Genomic DNA, 18,536 nt, shown 5'->3' on the forward strand with positions numbered 1-18,536 from the left:
TACATAGTGCTCACTTATGTGCAGCACAAAGGCACAGATCTGTTTTCCCTCTTATCAAGACATTGCCAAAATTCTCACAGACCATCGGGAGGTCCCAGAGAGACCCTTTTGGGTGGCCAAAGTGATGGCAAAGCTCCCTCCGATGTATGCTGAATTTAACCAGCTTTTTGTGTTTCTGAAAGTGGATTCACTGGGGCGGCAGGTTACAAAGTGTTTCTCCCTTCCCTGGGAAGGCAGCATGGTATTAAAGGATGCCCAGGACTGCAGACTGAATTTTGTTCAAAAGAAGCTCTTTGAGTCCGTGGCCTCAGATTTGAAATCGGCTGCGGCAATATCTTTTGTTGCCCAAGCTTGCCTCTCCAAATTGCACCATGATCCACAGACTATTGTCAGGAGTGATCTCCAGTTTTTAATGTCTGGAGTAGATTATGTAGCTGATGCTCTGTATGACCTTTTCAAAGTCGTGAGCAAACTATCTGCTTATTTCATTTCCTCCTATAAGATGCTATAGATCAGACAGCGGGAGATTCCTCTTCTAAGGTGACCTTGAGTAAATTACCATTTAAGGGACGCGTGTGGCACAAGGGGAGAGTGTGGTGCAGTGGTTAAAGCTACAGCCTCAACACCTTGAGGTTGTGGATTCAAACCCACACTACTCCTTATGACCCTGGCAAGTTACCTAATTTCCCCATTGCCCCAGGTACATTAGATAGATTGTGAGCCTGCTGGGATAGACAGAGAAAAATGCTTGAGTACATGAATAAATTAATGTAAACCATTCTGAGCTCCCCTGGGGGAATGATATAGAAAATTGAATAAATAAATTTACTCTTTGGGAAAGGTCTGGATGATCTTTTGAACAGCATCAGTGTTCTCCCCAGAAATTTTTTCCAGCCGGGTGGCATGAAAAAGTTGCAGGGTGGGGCGGGATGGGGAAATTTGGTGGTGGGGAAAATTAAATGTGCACTATTTTTATTAATTATTATTATTATTTTCCAATGCACAATATGACTCCATTTTTTAAGGGTTGACACTTAGGCAGTGTTTCAGGAGCATTTAAGCCAACCTTGTAAAAAAGTAATGCAGATCCTCTTATTCTGAATATCTACTGGCCTATATCGAACCTTCCATTTCTTTCAAAACTACCGTACTTGAGAGAGTGGTATTCAACCAACTTCAAACTCATGTTGAATCAGTTAATGCTTTGCATCCCCGGCAATCTGGTTTTTGTTTAAGACATAGCACAGAGACAGTAGTTCCTGCCTTAGGGCTCCTTATACAAAGCTGCGATAGCAATTCTGCCACAGCAAATGCACTGAAGCCCATAGGAATTGAATGGATTATGGTGCATTTGCCATGGGAGAATCGCTACTGTGGCCTTGTAAAAGGGGCTCTTACTGCGTGAACTCCATAGTCACCTAGACCAGTGTTTCTCAACTTTTTCAAGTCAAGTATCCCCTAAGTCTAACAAATACCAACCAAGTACCCCAGCCCAAGCTCTGCCCCTTACCCCACCCCCATTTATAAAAGTACTAATTATAATGCAATTTCTTCCATTCATTTTTCATGTACACACAATATAATCTTATTAATTCACAATAGTAACCACAGCATTTTTTTAAAAACTCAATGCACACTGTATGCAGAGAAATAATAGTACACTTCTCCCTCCATATTCGCTTTGATGGAGTGGATTAACAGAAATGCAAATACAGAAATAACTTTTTCATGTTATTCGCTGTTTTCTATTAAAAACCGTCGTGAATATGGTGAAACAGCAAATAACACTGGTCACCGTACATGAAGAAGGACACGGTACTACTCGAAAGGGTCCAGAGTAGAGCGACTAAAATGGTTAAGGGGCTGGAGGAGTTGCCGTACAGTGAGAGATTAGAAAAACTGGGCCTCTTCTCCCTTGAAAAGAGGAGACTGAGAGGGGACATGATCGAAACATTCAAGATAATGAAGGGAATACTTAGTAGATAAAGACAGGTTGTTCACCCTCTCCAAGGTAGAGAGAATGAAAGGGCACTCTTTAAAGTTAAAAGGAGATAGATTCCGTACAAATGTAAGGAAGTTCTTCTTCACCCAGAGAGTGGTAAAAAACTGGAACGTTCTTCTGGAGTCTGTTATAGGGAAAAACACCCTCCAGGGATTCAAGACAAAGTTAGACAAGCTCCTGCTGAACTAGAATGTACACAGGTATAGCTAGTCTCAGTTAGGGCACTGGTCTTTGACCAGAGGGCTGCCACGTGAGCGGACTGCTGGGCATGATGGACCACTGGTCGGACCCAGCAGCGGCAATTCTTATGTTCAGAGAGGGGGAGAATAGGTGGAGAATATGTTCAGAGGAAGGGGAGCAGGGAACAGGAGAGGGAGGAGAGAAGGAGAGAGGAGAAAGGAAGGGGAGTTAGGAGGAGGTAGTCCATTAATACTGTTCAATTGAAGAGATGGGTCTCCAGCGTTTTTCAAAAGGTCATCAGCGAGTCTTGTGATCTTACCTGGGCAGGCAATTGGTGACAAAGGCGGGGGATGAAGTGGCTGTATGAGCGTTTATGAGCTGTTTCCATTTGGAGGGATCTTCCTGGAGGGATGTATAGTCGTTTCTCTGCTTGAGAGCTGAGTGGGCGGGTGGGAGTGTATTGAGGGAGTTTGGATGTGATGTAGGCAGAGGTGATGAGGTGGAATCTCTTGTAGGCCATTACAAGGGCTTTGGACACACAGCATTTGTTAACTGGATGCCAGTGTTCTTCATGGAGGGCTGGGGAGATGGGATCGTAGTAATCCAGGTCGTGTAGGAGGCGGATTGCAGAGTTCTGGACTCGCTGTAGGTGCTTGAGTTCTTTGATGGTGATTCCATTGAAGATGGAGTTACCATAGGTGTAGAGGAGTTGGGCTAGGTCAGGTTTAGTGATATATGGTTTGATCCTTTTTAGCTGACGCAGATAGTAGAAGGAGATAAGAGACCACTTGTGAAATATGGGCTGAGAGGGACAGGTGGCCATCCATTACCATCACAAGGCTGTGCACTTGGTCTTTTGCTGACAAGTGTGTGGTATCCAAGATAGTATTGGGCAGGTAAAATTTGTGTTCTTCTTTATGTTCCATAGAAGTTCAGTTTAGGCAGCATTCAGCTGGAGTTTGTTGTATGTCATCCAATTCTTCATGTCAGTGAGGCGGTGTTGAAGGTTGGTGAGTTGGGTAGATCGGTCTTTACCTAGCGGGAGAAGAAGCTGAATGTCGTTCACATAGTAGTGGATTTTAATGTTGTATTTTTGGGCAATATCGATAACTGGTCTGATGTATAGGTTGAAGAGGAGTGGGGACAGCAGGACACCCTGGGAGACTCCATATTTGATGGGTTTGGATTCTGATTTGTTTGGGCCTAGTAGTACTGATTGAGTTCTCTGTTGAAGGAAGGAAGTGAACCATTGAAGTGCAGAGTTCTTGATTCCTAGGTTGGCAAGCCTGTGCAGTAGGAGTTGGTGGTCAAAGGCAGTACTTAGGTCTAGGAGTACTAGCAGGGCATCGCTACCTTTGTCTAGTATTGACCAACTGTCATCGATGATGTCTAGAAGAACTTCTTCTGTGCTGTGTCCAGCTCGGAAGCCAGATTGAAAAGGGGAGAGGGTGTTTTGTTATTCTTTGAGTGAGAGTAGCTGGTGGAGTACTGTTCTTTCCAGGATTTTGGATACAAATGGGAGGTTGGAGACTGGGCGGTAGTTGTTCAGGTTGTTTGGGCCGAGAGTGGGTTTGATAATAGCCGTTTTCCAACTGAGTGGGACCTTACCAGTTGCTAGGGAGGTGTTTATGATGGAGAGGAGGGATTCAGCTAAGGCATCGGCAGTGGATAGGAGGAGGCTGGAAGAGAAGGGGTCTAAGATAGTGCTGGAGGGTTTGAGCTCCTTCAGAGTTTTGAGAAGTTCATTGTGTGTGGCTGGGGAGAGTTGGGATAGTGATCTGGATGCTGAGTTAGTCAGACCTTGAGGAGAGCAGGTCGGATGGGGACCATTGCTGGGGGTGTTGTCCAGTTTGTTGTGGATAGTGTTGATTTTGTTTTGAAAGAAGCTAGATAGGGTCTCGCTCTTCAAATCACTTCACGGACTCCCCATCCACCTCTGCATACAGTTCAAATTCCTATTACTAACCTACAGGTGTGTTCATGCCGCAGCCCCTCAGTATCTCTTCTCTCTTATATCTCCTTATATGCCTCCCCGAGAACTCCATTCCTCATAAGCTGCTTTTATCTGTACCCTTCTCCTCCCGTCCCAATTTCAGACTTTGTTTCTTTTATCTAGCTGCCCTGTATGCTGGAATAAACTACTTGAGTTTTTCTATCACACCCGTTCCCTAACCTTGTTTAAAAGCAGACTGAAAACCCACCTTTTTGATATAGCCTTCAATTCATAATCTTACTGCCCGCTGCTCACCACCCTACCTAACTGTATCCCCCACCCTGGCATACTGTTTGTCTTTTCTGTTTAGATTATATGCTCTTTCGAGCAGGGACTGTCTTCTTTGTGACTCTGTATAGCTCTGCATATGTCTGGCAGCGCTAAAGAAATAATAGTAGTAATAGTAGTCAATAAAGAGTTTGAACTGTGAGGAAATTGCAGGAAGCCAATGAAGCGACTTGAGGAGGGGGTAACGTGAGCATAATGACACTGGCAGAGTACGAGGTATGCAGAAGAGTTCTGAACAGATTGAAGGGGATAGAGGTGGCTTAACGGGAAGACCTGCAAGAAGCAAGATGTAGTAATCCAGGCAAGAGATGACAAAAGTGTAGATGAGGGTTTTGGTAGTGTGCTCAGAAAGGAAAGGCTGGATTTTAGTGATGTTGTACTGAGCCATAGTCTGGGGCGAAAGTGGAGTCTGAGATGAGGGCACTTTAAATAGAGAGTTGGGTATGGCAAAGAGATGACGAGAGTTGGATCCAAGAGAATCGGTCAAGCAGGTGTAGTAGTCTTGTCTTGCAAGCGAAAGAGCAGATTGGGAAGAGGTCAGAAGGTATTTAAGGTGCACAAAGTCAGCATGAGCACACAGGATTTCAACCAATGACGTTCTGTAGATCTGTAGAACATAAGTAGCAGATCTTAGAGGTCAGCCAGGGTTGGGATTTGGCACACTTTATAGATCATGACATGGAAGAAGTGAGGGTATCAAGAACAGAGGAGAGAATAGTATTATAGGAAGAGACTTCTCATTGACAGATTTACATAGCGTAGAGTTTGAGAGAAGGGCGAAGATAGTGTACGGGTCAATAGTCTGAAGATTCCTGAAAGTATTGATGAGGATCAGTCATGTCTGTGGGGGGAGGGTGATGAGTTGTGAAGATTGAGATGATGGTCAGAGAGGAGAAGAATTGATATAGAGAAGTTGGCAATTTTTCTCTGTTTTCTTAAAAAGTCAGGAAATAATTTTCTGTTGGAAATTGTTCTAGATGAGAAATGTTGAATCAAATCTATAATGTAGAATGGTGAAAGAGCTCATAAATGAATAAATGCTAATGTTGCAGTTAAAAAATGATCTTGCACACAAATTATTGATGTCCTTAATACATCTATAATTGTGAGCAATCATTCTTTCTAGACAATCAATGTTAATTAAGCATGTAATACAGCTGCTGTCAATCCTGTTTTACAGAAAGAAAGATTCTATGAAGGGCACTTCATGCTAGCAACTCCATCCTGCAAAGAACTGGCAGACCTGATGAAGCAGTGTATGAATTATGATCCCAACCAGAGACCATTTTTCAGAGCAATTATGAGGGACATAAATAAACTGGAAGAACAAAGTGAGAATCAGTTTTGCTACTTGTTTGAGGCTTATTCCAATTATTCCGAAAGCATCTGAAAACTCGGCTTTTCTCCAAAACGTAAAGCTAGCTATCCTCTTCATAACCTCTAATTTCTTATTATGTCCTTCCCTCATTTATTGAATTACCTCTAAACCGTGCCAACTCTTTCTTTATGGAGATGATGCGGTATACAAACTTAAGGTTTAGTTTAATTTAGTTTATATAACATTTAAAGGCTATGGTAAAACAGGGTGACAAGCTATTTTCTAACATAGAATGGCAGAATATTATCAGATGATTAATTATAATGACAGGACAAAATATAATAGCAATAAATACTAACTCAATCTCAGAGCGCAATTATCTTTTTGGTATATAGCTAAGTATATTATTTTTAAACAATTCTGGGATATTTCCATACAAAAATTGATGACAAATCATTATTGCTTTGTACTGTACTCGGAAGGCGACTGGTAGCCAATGCAATTTTTGGAAATGTGGTGAAATATGATCATATTTAGGCAATCCCATTATCAATCTTGATGCTGCATTTTGTATAACCTGCAATGCTCTACATCTTGCTTTTGTTATTCCATGGTACAGGGCATTAAGTAGTCAAGTCTCGACAAAACCATAGCCTGGACTATATTATGAAAATCATATGCGCTAATATTGGTTTTAATCGGTGCAACAAATTCATTTGTGCAAAACATACTTATACGGTCTTGGTTATTTGCAATTTCATTGTTAGGCCAGAATCAAGCCTTACATCTAAGATGGTCATAGACTCATATACTGAAAGAACATCATCAATAACTTTCACTTCTGTAGGCCACTGATGATCCGGTTTTCCTACCAACATTATTTCAGTTTTATCTACATTTAATTTCAAACCTTGTTCTCCCATACACTCCTCAATTTTACAGATGTATTTACTCAATGATTTTCGAAAATTCTTATCCCATCCTCCTACTGGGAAGAAAAAAAATAATATTGTCTGCATATATTTGATATTCAACTCCTAAAGATTCAAATAGTTTGCCTATAGCAGCCATATAGATGTTAAATAATATGGCAGAAAGCCTTGTGGTACTCCAGTCCTAGCTGAATATGCTCCTGAAATCTTACATCCATTTCTCACTTGGAAAGGGCGTCCTAAGAGAGATGTTTTAAACCAATTGAAAACAACATCCTTCATTCCAAAATTATACAATCTATCCAACAATTTGTTGAGATCAACCGAATCAAATGCTCCAGATATATCTAAAGACACAAGACAATATGTTTTATGTTGATTCATCCCTTGGCGCAGAGTATCAATTAAGGAGATCAGTAATAATTCTACACTATGATATTTCCGAAAACCAAATTGATTGCAATCCAAAAAATCAGTCTCATGAACAAAATTATCTAACTGAGAGAGAACAATCTTTTCTAAAACCTTTCCAATAAATGGCACAATAGAAATAGGTCGAAAATTTTTCATAACACTTATTTCCAGGTTTTTACGCTTGCAAACCCCTGGAAAAATTCCATTTTCCAGTGATTTGTTTACAATTTTAGTAATTACCGGAGTTACCTTATTAACCATTTGTCTAATAATTGTTGAGGAGCAAGGATCTTGTATTGCACGGGTAGGTATACAGTCATAAATATGTACAGGTAGAGAAGCAAATTTATGCATACCATTATAAAATGATCCCTGTAATCTGTTAACTTCTGCCTGAATCATTGAACTAAATCCAGCTGTACAAGGGAGTGTTGAAAAGTTCTCAGCTCGAAATTCTGAGTGTTATTTTGCCACTGTAGCTGAAAATATTGTTATTTTATTTTGCATAGTGCCAATGTGCAGAATTGTAATGCTATGTTTTGACATTGTTTCAGATCATTGATTGAATCATGTCAACGAAAAGTGTGGAATTTTCAAATGTGGAACTCCAAGACATCATGATCCTGTTCCTACAGAAGAAAACTCCAAAGGAAATCCATGAATGTATTATGCAAACATTGAGTGGAAAATGCCCATCATATTCCACAGTGAAGAAGTGGTGTGCAAACTTTCTGCATGAAGATATACAAGGACTGGGAGGCCTCGAATGGTGTCAGCTCCTGAAATAGTTGACCATGTCCATGACCTGTTTTGGCAGTGAATATCGGCTAAAACAATTGCTGAGACACCTCAGATATCTAGGGAACATGTTGGGTATATAATCCACAAGCAGCTGGGTATGCAGAAACTGTCAGCCAAGTGGGTACCCATGCACCAGTCTATGCAATGTCAATACTCAGGTTCTCCAAGGCCAAGAAAATTCAAGACATAAAAGTCAGCAAGAAAGGTCATAGCCATAGTGTTCTGGGATCAGAAAGGTGTTGTAATGACTATCTTCCAAGAGACCAAAGAGTTACCGTATTTTCACGCATATAATGCGCGCGTTATACAAGATTTTACAAACCGTGCGCGTTATACGTGTGAGCGCGTTGTACAAATTTTTTTTTACATAGAACCCCCACCCCGAAGGACCGCTCGCACGCACCCGCACCCCCACCCCGAAGGACCGCTCGCACGCACTCCCACCCGCACCCCCACCCTGAAGGACCGCTCGCACCCCCACAGCCTCCCGACCCCCCCCCCATCTCTGGGCGGGACCACCGGAAGAGGAAGCAACGCAGGCGCAGGGCTCACAGAAGGGCCGGGACCGCCAAGAGGAAGCAGCAGGTCACCGGTAGGAGCTTCTACATGATGGGGGAGGGGTCGGGAGGCTGTGGGGGTGCGAGCGGTCCTTCAGGGTGGGGGTGCGGGTGGGAGTGCGTGCGAGCGGTCCTTCGGGGTGGGGGTGCGGGTGCGTGCGAGCGGTCCTTCGGGGTGGGGGTTCTATGTAAAAAAAAATTTGTACAATGCGCTCACACGTATAACGCGCAAGGTTATGCACGGTTTGTAAAATCTTGTATAACGCGCGCATTATATGCGTGAAAATACGGTAACTCTTTGGTCTCTTGGAAGATAGTCATTACAACACCTTTCTGATCCCAGAACACTATGGCTATGACCTTTCTTGCTGACTTTTATGTCTTGAATTTTCTTGGCCTTGGAGAACCTGAGTATTGACATTGCATAGACTGGTGCATGGGTACCCACTTGGCTGACAGTTTCTGCATATCCAGCTGCTTGTGGATTATATACCCAACATGTTCCCTAGATATCTGAGTTGTCTCAGCATGTCAGAGAAAGGGCGGGACTGCCGGAAGAGGAAGCAGCGCAGGCGCAGGGCTCACAGAAGGGGTCGGGACCGCCAAGAGGAAGCAGCAGGACACCGGTAGGAGCTTCTACATGATGGGGGGGGTCGGGAGGCTGTGGGGGTGCGAGCGGTCCTTCAGGGTGGGGGTGGGGGTGCGGGTGCGTGCGAGCGGTCCTTCGGGGTGGGGGTGCGGGTGCGTGCAAGCGGTCCTTCGGGGTGGGGGTGCGAGCGGTATTGCGGGGGGGGGTGAATCGGACGTCGGGGGGGGGCATCAGGCTTTCAGGGTGGGGACAGGACTTCAAGGGGGAGAGGAGAGTCGGGGCGGGCAAAAGGAGAGTCGGGGTGGCCAGAGGAGAGTCGGGGTGAGCGAAAGGAGAGTCGGGCGGCGATGGGAGAGTCGGGGCAGCATGCGCGGTATACGGGTTTGCGCGGTATAAAAATTGTTTTTAACATATATTTCGGTTTCCCGCGCGCTATAACCATGTGCGTGTTTTACATGGGTGCGCGTTATCTACGTGAAAATACGGTAATGCAGAATACTACTGTAACTTGCTTTGCATATTAAAGGAAGCATTGAAAGAAAAAAAGAGAGGGAAGCTGCGGAAAGGATTTCTCTTTTTGCAAGTTATATACCGCATCCTCTCCATAGAGACAGAGCTAAGCACGGTTTACAGGAACTTTAAAATAAGGAAAGAAAAACATAATAAGAATTAGTGATTATAAAGAGGGTAGAGAGATTTACATTTTTGAGAATAGCCAAGTTTTCAGATGCTTTCGGAATAATTGGAGGAAGCCCAGATTCCACTGCAGGGAGGAAGGTTATTCCAAAGTTCAGTGAATTTGAAGAAAAGAGATTTCCCTAATTTTCCTGGATAGATGACGCTTTTTAGCGAGGGGAAAGATAGTTCAAGTTTTTGGGTGGATCTGGTAGTGTCAGGTGTTGAAGAATTCCAGGATAGTGGAATTAGGGGAGGAACAGTGCCATGTAGGATCTTGAATGTTAGGCAAGCAGGCACATTTAAAGTGTACCCTAGAAATTACTGGAAGCCAGTGAAGTTTTGACAGAAGTGGGGAAACATGATCAAATTGACTTTTTGCGAAGATCAACCTAGCCACAGTGCTCTGGATCTGCTAAAGTCTTTGAAGACTTTTCTTGGTTAGATTTAGATAGATGGAGTTACAGTAGTCCAGTCTGGAAAGAATGATAGATTGTACAAGGACAGCAAACTGTTGTTGGTGGAAGCAGGATCTCACTTTTCTCAACCTGTGAAGACTAAAGAACAATGCACCTGCTCACAAAGCTGGCAAAACGATGGATGTCTTGATGCATTTAGGGTTTCAATGCATAGACCATCCATCCTACTCACCAGATCTTGCTCCATCTGATTATTTTCTGATTCCAAACCTTAAAAAGAGTTTTTTAAAGGGTGACAAATTTTGAATGATTTGAAGGTGATTGCAGCAGCGGAGCAGTATTTCAGTGACCAAACATCAGTGTATTTTTTTGGAAGGATTACAGAACTTTCAGATACAATTTGCCAAGTGTGCTGAACTTAGGGGTGAATATGTGGAATAACTTGTAAGTTTCATAACTCTGCATCATTCCTTTCTTGGTTGGACCAAAAACTTTTCAGTACCCCCTCATATGTGTATGGTTCATTTGAATTAACCTATCCCGTTTGCTTTCTCATTACCTATCTTCTGAGAAGCAATATAACATGTACAGAATTAGGCATGCATCCTCTAAATAAATTACATTTGTTGTTGTGTATAAGAAAAATGATTGCCATTAATTTGCAAAATACAGTATTAAGAAACTGACTCAGAATTTTTGTTTATCATTTTGTTTTGTTCACATCCTTCACCTCACTGGCTCCCAAATATCAGATCCAGACATTGTTTCAGAAAAAACACCATCTGGAGAAATTGATCCAACTCTTTTTGAAAAAAGATTTTTGAAACGTATCAGAGATTTGGGTGAGGTAAGTCAAAAGGCATTCAGTATGAATAATATGTATCTGACAATTTATTTGCCCTTATGGTTAAGCATGTTTGTTCATAGCAGAATGGTGTGTTATAATATTTCTATAAACTTGCACTACTTATGGGTAAGGATTTTTTTTTTTTAATTTCTTTATTTATATTTTAAACATATTATCAAGAATAAACTTCTTGTACAGAATATGATTAAGTCAACATGTTATAAAAACAAAAGAAGTAACATTTATATAACAAAATTTATAATTTTACTCAATCAAATTAAAGTCCCAAAATTAAAGATCCAGGATGTTCCTGAGTGAGAAAACTATTTAAAAGAAAAAAGAGAAATTCAAGTTACAAATTAGGCGGTCAGATGAGAATGGACCAAGAGTAAATTTATACATTAAGTTTTTCTTTTTCCCCTTCAAGGCGACTCTTGGAGGGAAATCCTGTCAACTGAGAGGGTTCAAAGAAAATATAATTGCAAGATTTATACTTTACAATACATTTGCAAGGATATTGTAAAAGAAATGATGCCCCCATTGCAGCGACCCCAGGCTTAAGAAGCAAAAATTCCTTCCTTCGTTTCTGAGTTTCCCTTGTCACGTCCGGAAATATTTGAACTTTATATCCAAGAAATTCTTTATGTCTATTCTTAAAATAGAGCTGTAAAATCCAATTTTTATCTGATGATAAAACCACCGTAGCTAATAGGGTAGCTGGAATAGCTACCTCCCTCATTGAAGATTCCAATAATGATGTTATTATGTCCATCTGTTCACCCTGGTCTTGTTGTTCTAATAGATGTTGTTCTTCCAGATTTTTTGATATTGGCAAATAATATATTTTGGAAAAAGGAGGAAAGGCATCATTAGGAACATTAAGAACCTCACAAAAGTACTTTTTCAAAACTTCTTTTGCTGATAAAGAAGGAATCTTTGGGAAGTTCAAAAATCTAAGATTATTCAAACGGATATTGTTTTCCATTATTTCCACCTTTCTCCTAAGGTTGAGATTATCTTTAATCAATGTCGTTTGTATCTGATTTATTTCACTTATCTTTTTATCTATTTTTTCCACATTATTTTTCACCGATATATTTTCCTGTTTAAGTTCATTTATTTCATTTCTTTGTTCTAAGAATTTCTCTTCTAATACTTTGAATTGTGGTGACAATGTTTGTCTGAGAGTAATTACCAGGTCCCTCCTTCCTCCGCCCGACGCCGTGCAAGCAGGAGGACTCTGCTCTCTCTTAGAGCCCCTGCCTCTCCAGCCACCGGGGATCGCCGACGCAGCCCGACTTTTGAGTCAGATTTTTTTCTTCAGCCCTTGAGGGCCACCGAAAGCCTCTTCCCCCCAGCGACTTCCTAGGCAGAGGAAGGAGGAAGTTTCTGCCATCTTGTCCCTCCTTCCTCCGCCCGACGCCATGCAAGCAGGAGGACTCTGCTCTCTCTTAGAGCCCCTGCCTCTCCAGCCACCGGGGATCGCTGGCGCAGCCTGACTTTTGAGTCGGATTTTTTTCTTCAGCCCTTGAGGGCCACCGAAAGCCTCTCCCCCCAGCGACTTCCTAGGCAGAGAAAGGAGGAAGTTTCTGCCATCTTGTCCCTCCTTCCTCCGCCCGACGCCGTGCAAGCAGGAGGACTCTGCTCTCTCTTAGAGCCCCTGCCTCTCCAGCCACCGGGGATCGCCGACGCAGCCCGACTTTTGAGTCAGATTTTTTTCTTCAGCCCTTGAGGGCCACCGAAAGCCTCTCCCCCCAGCGACTTCCTAGGCAGAGAAAGGAAGAAGTTTCTGCCATCTTGTCCCTCCTTCCTCCGCCCGACGCCGTGCAAGCAGGAGGACTCTGCTCTCTCTTAGAGCCCCTGCCTCTCCAGCCACCGGGGATCGCCGACGCAGCCCGACTTTTGAGTCGGATTTTTTTCTTCAGCCCTTGAGGGCCACCGAAAGCCTCTCCCCCCAGCGACTTCCTAGGCAGAGGAAGGAGGAAGTTTCTGCCATCTTGTCCCTCCTTCCTCCGCCCGATGCCCTTAGAGCCCCTGCTTCCTCCAGTCACCGGGGATCGCTGAAAGCCTCCTACCAGTGCAGGTTACTTATCTGGCTGCCTCTGCCCAACTTTAACTGGGTGTTGTGACCCAGTTCTACCCCCCCCCCCCAGATCACTGAAAGCACGCGGATCTCAACCAGAGAAGGGCTACTGGCCAGTTTTCAACCGCCCTCAGTCCCAGCTCTCCCACAGCTCTCTTCTTTTGCTCCTGCATTGAACCTTACAGCCACTTTCCAGCCGCTAACCAACAACATGTCACCCCCCACTACCAAACTCCTATGCACACTATTACTTCTCTCCCTACTCACAACAAACTGGAGAACAGCAGGCCACCACTTTTCACCAATACCAATAGTGACAACAACATACAAGCAGACACTATCACTTTCACAGAGGAAAGGATTGCATTGAGGAGACCATCGCAGAGGAGGAGACATGGACAGCACAGAACTATCAACCAAATCTCTTACCTGTAGAAGTCCTTTATCTGGATGCTGAAATTGTGGATTGAAGTCAATATTTTTTACTTTTAATTTTTTTCCAGTTTTATGAATTATTTGTAATCTTATTCATTGCTTTACCATTTTGTTCTATTTCTATCTTTTAAATTTCTCCAGAATTCTTTTTTCAACAGTTCCTCCTCTATATCTCTTCTCTTCTATCTTTCAAAGCACACAGTTCTGTTAGATTGTTTATTTTCTCATTTTTTCTCTTTCCTTACTTTGCACTTCATTACTACTCTCTAGGTACTTTAGTTAGATTGTGAGCCTTCGGGACAGTTAGGGAACTTCTAAGTACCTTTCTTACTTATAATTTTAATGTATATTTTCTGAAAACCGCTTAGAACCTAACGGATGTAGCAGTATATAAGAAATAAATTACATTACATTACTATCACCCAAGAAACTTCACCAGACAAGAAACCTAATAGAATGCACAACAGCCTCACAAGAAAGCATCCCACCCACTTGGGGACAAAAACCACCCCCCAACACAAAGAAGTCGGGTCATAAACTCCCCCATACACCCAAGAACCTCCTGCACCCACAGATTAGCCCCAACTACCACAAACATCTTTTCTCAATCCCCTGTGCATACATGAACATAAGATCAATCAGCCCAAAGGCAGACCTAATAAAAGACTGGATAGTTAATGAACAGCTAGGCTGCCTTTTCCTATCCGAAACCTGGCTATCCTCCTACTCGGACCCAAGCATTACAGAATTTTGCCCCAAGGGATACAAACTTGAATTAGTCTGCCGAGAAAAAAAGCGAGGGGGCGGTTTGGCCATCCTAGTAAAAAACAACCTTACCATCACTGTCCTAGACAAACACTCCACCCCACAATCAGACCTGCTTGCCGTCCAAATTTCCAGTAACTCACTCAAAGACACCCTTACCTGCATCCTCTGCTACATAGCTCCAGGAAAATGGAACACCACAAAACACTATCTCGAAGATTTCATCTTCCGGAACTCATTAACCTCAACACACAACCTGCTCCTCGGAGACATAAATCTCCACCTAGAAGACACCTCCTCCAAACAAGCTTCTGGCATAATTTCATACCTCAACGCACTCTCTTACCAAATTCTATATCCTCAACCCACACATGAAAAAGGCCACCAACTTGATATTGCAGCCTACATATCATAACACCCCCACGCACCGAACATTCATATCTCCAATGGGGCCTGGCACCCCTCCCTCTGGTCTGACCACTTCAAATTCACCTTCAACATCAACTGGACTCAAAGCACAAACAAGCACGAAACCCACAAAACCTCCTTCAAAACCCGACCAAAAATCTACCCTTCTACATTCTGGACCACAGTAGACCCATTAATCATCTCCATAGACCACGATGTATTCATTCACCAGTGGCGCTCGCTGAGTGAAACAACCTTGAACGGTCTAGCCCCAGAAAAGACAAAACACAAACTCTGCAGATCTTCAGACAAATGGTTCGACACAGAACTTCTTCAACTAAAGAGACACTGCAGACAACTAGAAAGAGCATGGCAAAAAAAGAACCAAGAACCAACCAAAGTAGCTTGGAGAAACCTAATAAAACAATACAAGATCAAACTTAAGGAAAAACGAAGAGCTTATTACTCCAAACTAATAGGCACAGAATCCTTAGACACAAAGAAACTCTTCCAACTTGTGAAGAACCTCACCGACACTCAACCATTCCTAACCACTCAAGGAATCCACCCTCCAACGGCCACCCAACTAGCGGACCATTTCAAGAATAAGATCGCCAATATTAGAGCCTCCTTCAACAACTCACCGTCCCTCCTAGACAAGATCATAATAAACCCTACAACAGATGAAGCCACTGCAGCTGACAGGCACTGGTCCAACTTTACAAAGGTGCAATGGCTGGACATGAACAGACTCTACAGAAAATACAGTCGAGCGTCATGCGACCTGCACAACTGCCCGTCATATCTACTGACAAACGCATCCCCCAAATTTAGAGCTTGCCTCTTGCAATGGATCCAAACAACTCTCACGGAAGGCCAATTCCCACAAGACCTAGGGGAAATCATAATCACCCCAATACTGAAAGATCCCAAAGGACCAATAGACACCCCCTCCAACTACAGACCCATCACCTCAATTCCATTATATGTTAAACTAATAGAAGGTCTGGTTGCCAAATACCTCACCAACTACCTTGAAGACCACAACCTACTCCACCCAACTCAATCGGGGTTCAGATCTAACCACAGCACCGAGACACTGCTAGCTTCCCTTCTAGATATAGCCAGACAGCACCTTAGCAAAGGAAGAAGGATGCTGATAATTCAACTCGACCTCTCTGCCGCATTCGACCTGGTCGACCACACCATACGTCTTCAGATATTAGAAGCAATAGGGATCTCAGGCGAAGTATACAACTGGTTTCAAGGATTCCTTAAAACAAGAACATACAGAGTAAAAACAAAGGATCTTATATCGGAGCCTTGGACCAACCCCTGCGGAGTACCCCAAGGTTCCCCACTGTCACCCATGCTCTTCAATCTTTATATTTCCTCCCTCGGTACCCTTTTAGACAAACTCAAAGTAACTTCATTCAGCTATGCAGACGATATCACCATACTCCCCCCCCTTTGACATACAAGACCCCACCAAATCAGGCACCCTGGAAAAAACTCTAGAAGCAGTGGAAAAATGGATGACAGAACATAAACTGAAGCTCAACCCAGATAAAACTAAATTTCTACTGCTTGAAAAGGACAAAACCCCTTCTATAACTGAGCTAGAAATAAAAACCACCAAATATCCCCTACAACCCACTCTCAAACTCCTTGGAGTAACAGTAGACAGAGGTTGCACTCTTCAGGTGCAAATCAACAAAATCACACAAAAAGCTTTCTTCACCATGCGCAACCTTCGCAAAATCAGAAAATTCTTTGAAAAAGAACAATTCAGACTCGTAGTTCAATACCTAGTCCTAAGTCTATTGGATTACTGCAATATCCTCTACCTTTCTTGTCCTACCTACCTAATAAAACAACTACAGACCGTGCAGAACACTGCCCTCAGAATGATCTATTCCCTTGGAAAATTTGACCACATCACCAACGCCTTCCTAGACTCACACTGGCTTCCAATACAAGCCCGCATCCAATTCAAACTATACTGTATGTTATTCAAAACCTTAAACGGAACGGCACCCACCCACCTAAACAACCGTCTAAACAGGAACCTCTCAACCAGACAGAGGAGAACCCAATCCCCTTTCTCCTTCCCCCCTTTTAAAGGAACTAAACGCAAAAAGATGTATGACAACTTACTTGCAACACATGCAGCTAAATTGGACCCCTCCATCACCAACCTACTGACAGCATCAACTGACCTCAAGGCTTTCCGCAAAGAAATCAAGACCCTACTATTCAAGAAATTCACCCAAACGTCCTAATCCCTTCCTTTTCCCTCTCTCCCCCTCTTAGAATCTACTCATCAAAATTGCTTTAGACCTTACGCCTTAATTGTAATTTGTATTTCTCTTCCTGGAAATGTCCAGTTATCGTTCTGATGTAATCCGCTTAGAACTGAAAGGTACAGGCGGAATATAAGCCAGTAATGTAATGTAATAAAGAGTCTAGGGTAACATTCATGGGTTTAGGAACATGGGTAAGGATTTTTGATATACAACCTTTCTGTGGGGACAATCAAAGGGGTTTACATATACTAAAAGTAATAGGTTTTCCCTGTAGACAGATTGACATTACTCTATCAATGTCACCTTGATCCAAGTATATTCTCCAATAACAGATGCAGAAGATTAGGAAGTAAGTACACCTGAAGATGCAGTGGTTGTAAAGCACAGCATAGGAGAAAGAAATGAATCTGGTGATAACTTAGTACAGTTTTGCAAAATGAACCAACTGTCAATCATGAATATGCATTTCCAACACCACAAACGTCACCAGTACACATAGACCTCTCCAAATGGCATTTATTGAAATTGACTACATCTACATAGGGCAGAGATGGAAATCTGCAGTTTTGACTGCAAGGACTAAACCAGGAGCTGATTGTGGAAGCGACCACGAGCTTTTAACGTGCAAGATCAAAGTAAAGCTTCACAAGATCATTAGAAACCTCCCAAAATATGACTGAAAATATTTCATCAGACTATTGGATAAAACTAAACAACAGATTTGTCTGTCTGATACAGGAGATGGCCCAAGGAGTTATGGAATGACATCAAAACCGTAATTAGTGATGCAGCTTAAACACTCCAGAAGAGAAAGAAAGCCAAGATCAAGGAACAAGAGAGATTATAGCCAGTGTTAGATGGATATTGGAGAATAGCAAAGAATACCAAAAACCCCTATACCTTTGCTTTATCAACTATAGCAAAGCTTTTGACCGTGTGAATCATGATAAACTATGGAGAACTCTAACACAAGTGGGAATACCCAAACACATAACTCAGCTGATAGAGAGCCTCTATGAAAATCAAGAAGCTGCAGTGAGAACTGAAGATGCCAACACTGATTGGTTTCCAATAAAACATTTTGACAGGCAAGGGTACATCTTGTCACCTTTCCTGTTCAGCCTTTAATGTGAAGTCATCTTCAGAAAAGCAAATTTGGAAGAAGCGAGAATTGGTTTCAAAGTTGGTGGCTATGGAGATAATATAACGCTTATCACCAGTAGCAAAGAAGACATGCTGAGAAAAGTCAAAGCTGAAAATCATAATATGGGATAAGAACTGAACAACAAGACGAAGATCATGAACTTGGAAAATGATGAAGATTTTGAGCCTGAAGGTGATAGAATAGAAGTTGTGAAGGATTTCAATCTCCTGAACTTTTTTTTTTAAACCAAGAAGCAACTAGCAGGGAAGAAATACTCAGCAGAATAGCACTTGGTCACTCTTCAAAGAAGTCTCTTGACAAAGTATTCAGAGGCAAGGAAATAACACTCCAAATGAAGATCAGACTTGTCCACACATTTG

The 18,536-nt window shown here is 42.5% G+C and overlaps 1 protein-coding gene across 5 annotated transcripts in view; it reads left to right on the forward strand.

The window, feature by feature from the left end:
* JAK1 (Janus kinase 1) overlaps nt 1-18,536 on the forward strand; it is a 241,161-nt gene that overhangs the window by 162,236 nt on the left and 60,389 nt on the right. For all 5 annotated transcript variants that reach the window (XM_033915500.1, XM_033915502.1, XM_033915498.1 and 2 more), the window contains 2 exons: nt 5,644-5,794; nt 10,921-11,015. In XM_033915500.1, coding sequence (XP_033771391.1) covers nt 5,644-5,794; nt 10,921-11,015 — 246 coding nt within the window. The remainder of the gene's footprint in view (nt 1-5,643; nt 5,795-10,920; nt 11,016-18,536) is intronic.

Source organism: Geotrypetes seraphini, chromosome 12, assembly GCF_902459505.1.
Source record: "Geotrypetes seraphini chromosome 12, aGeoSer1.1, whole genome shotgun sequence".
Classification (NCBI taxonomy): domain Eukaryota; kingdom Metazoa; phylum Chordata; class Amphibia; order Gymnophiona; family Dermophiidae; genus Geotrypetes; species Geotrypetes seraphini.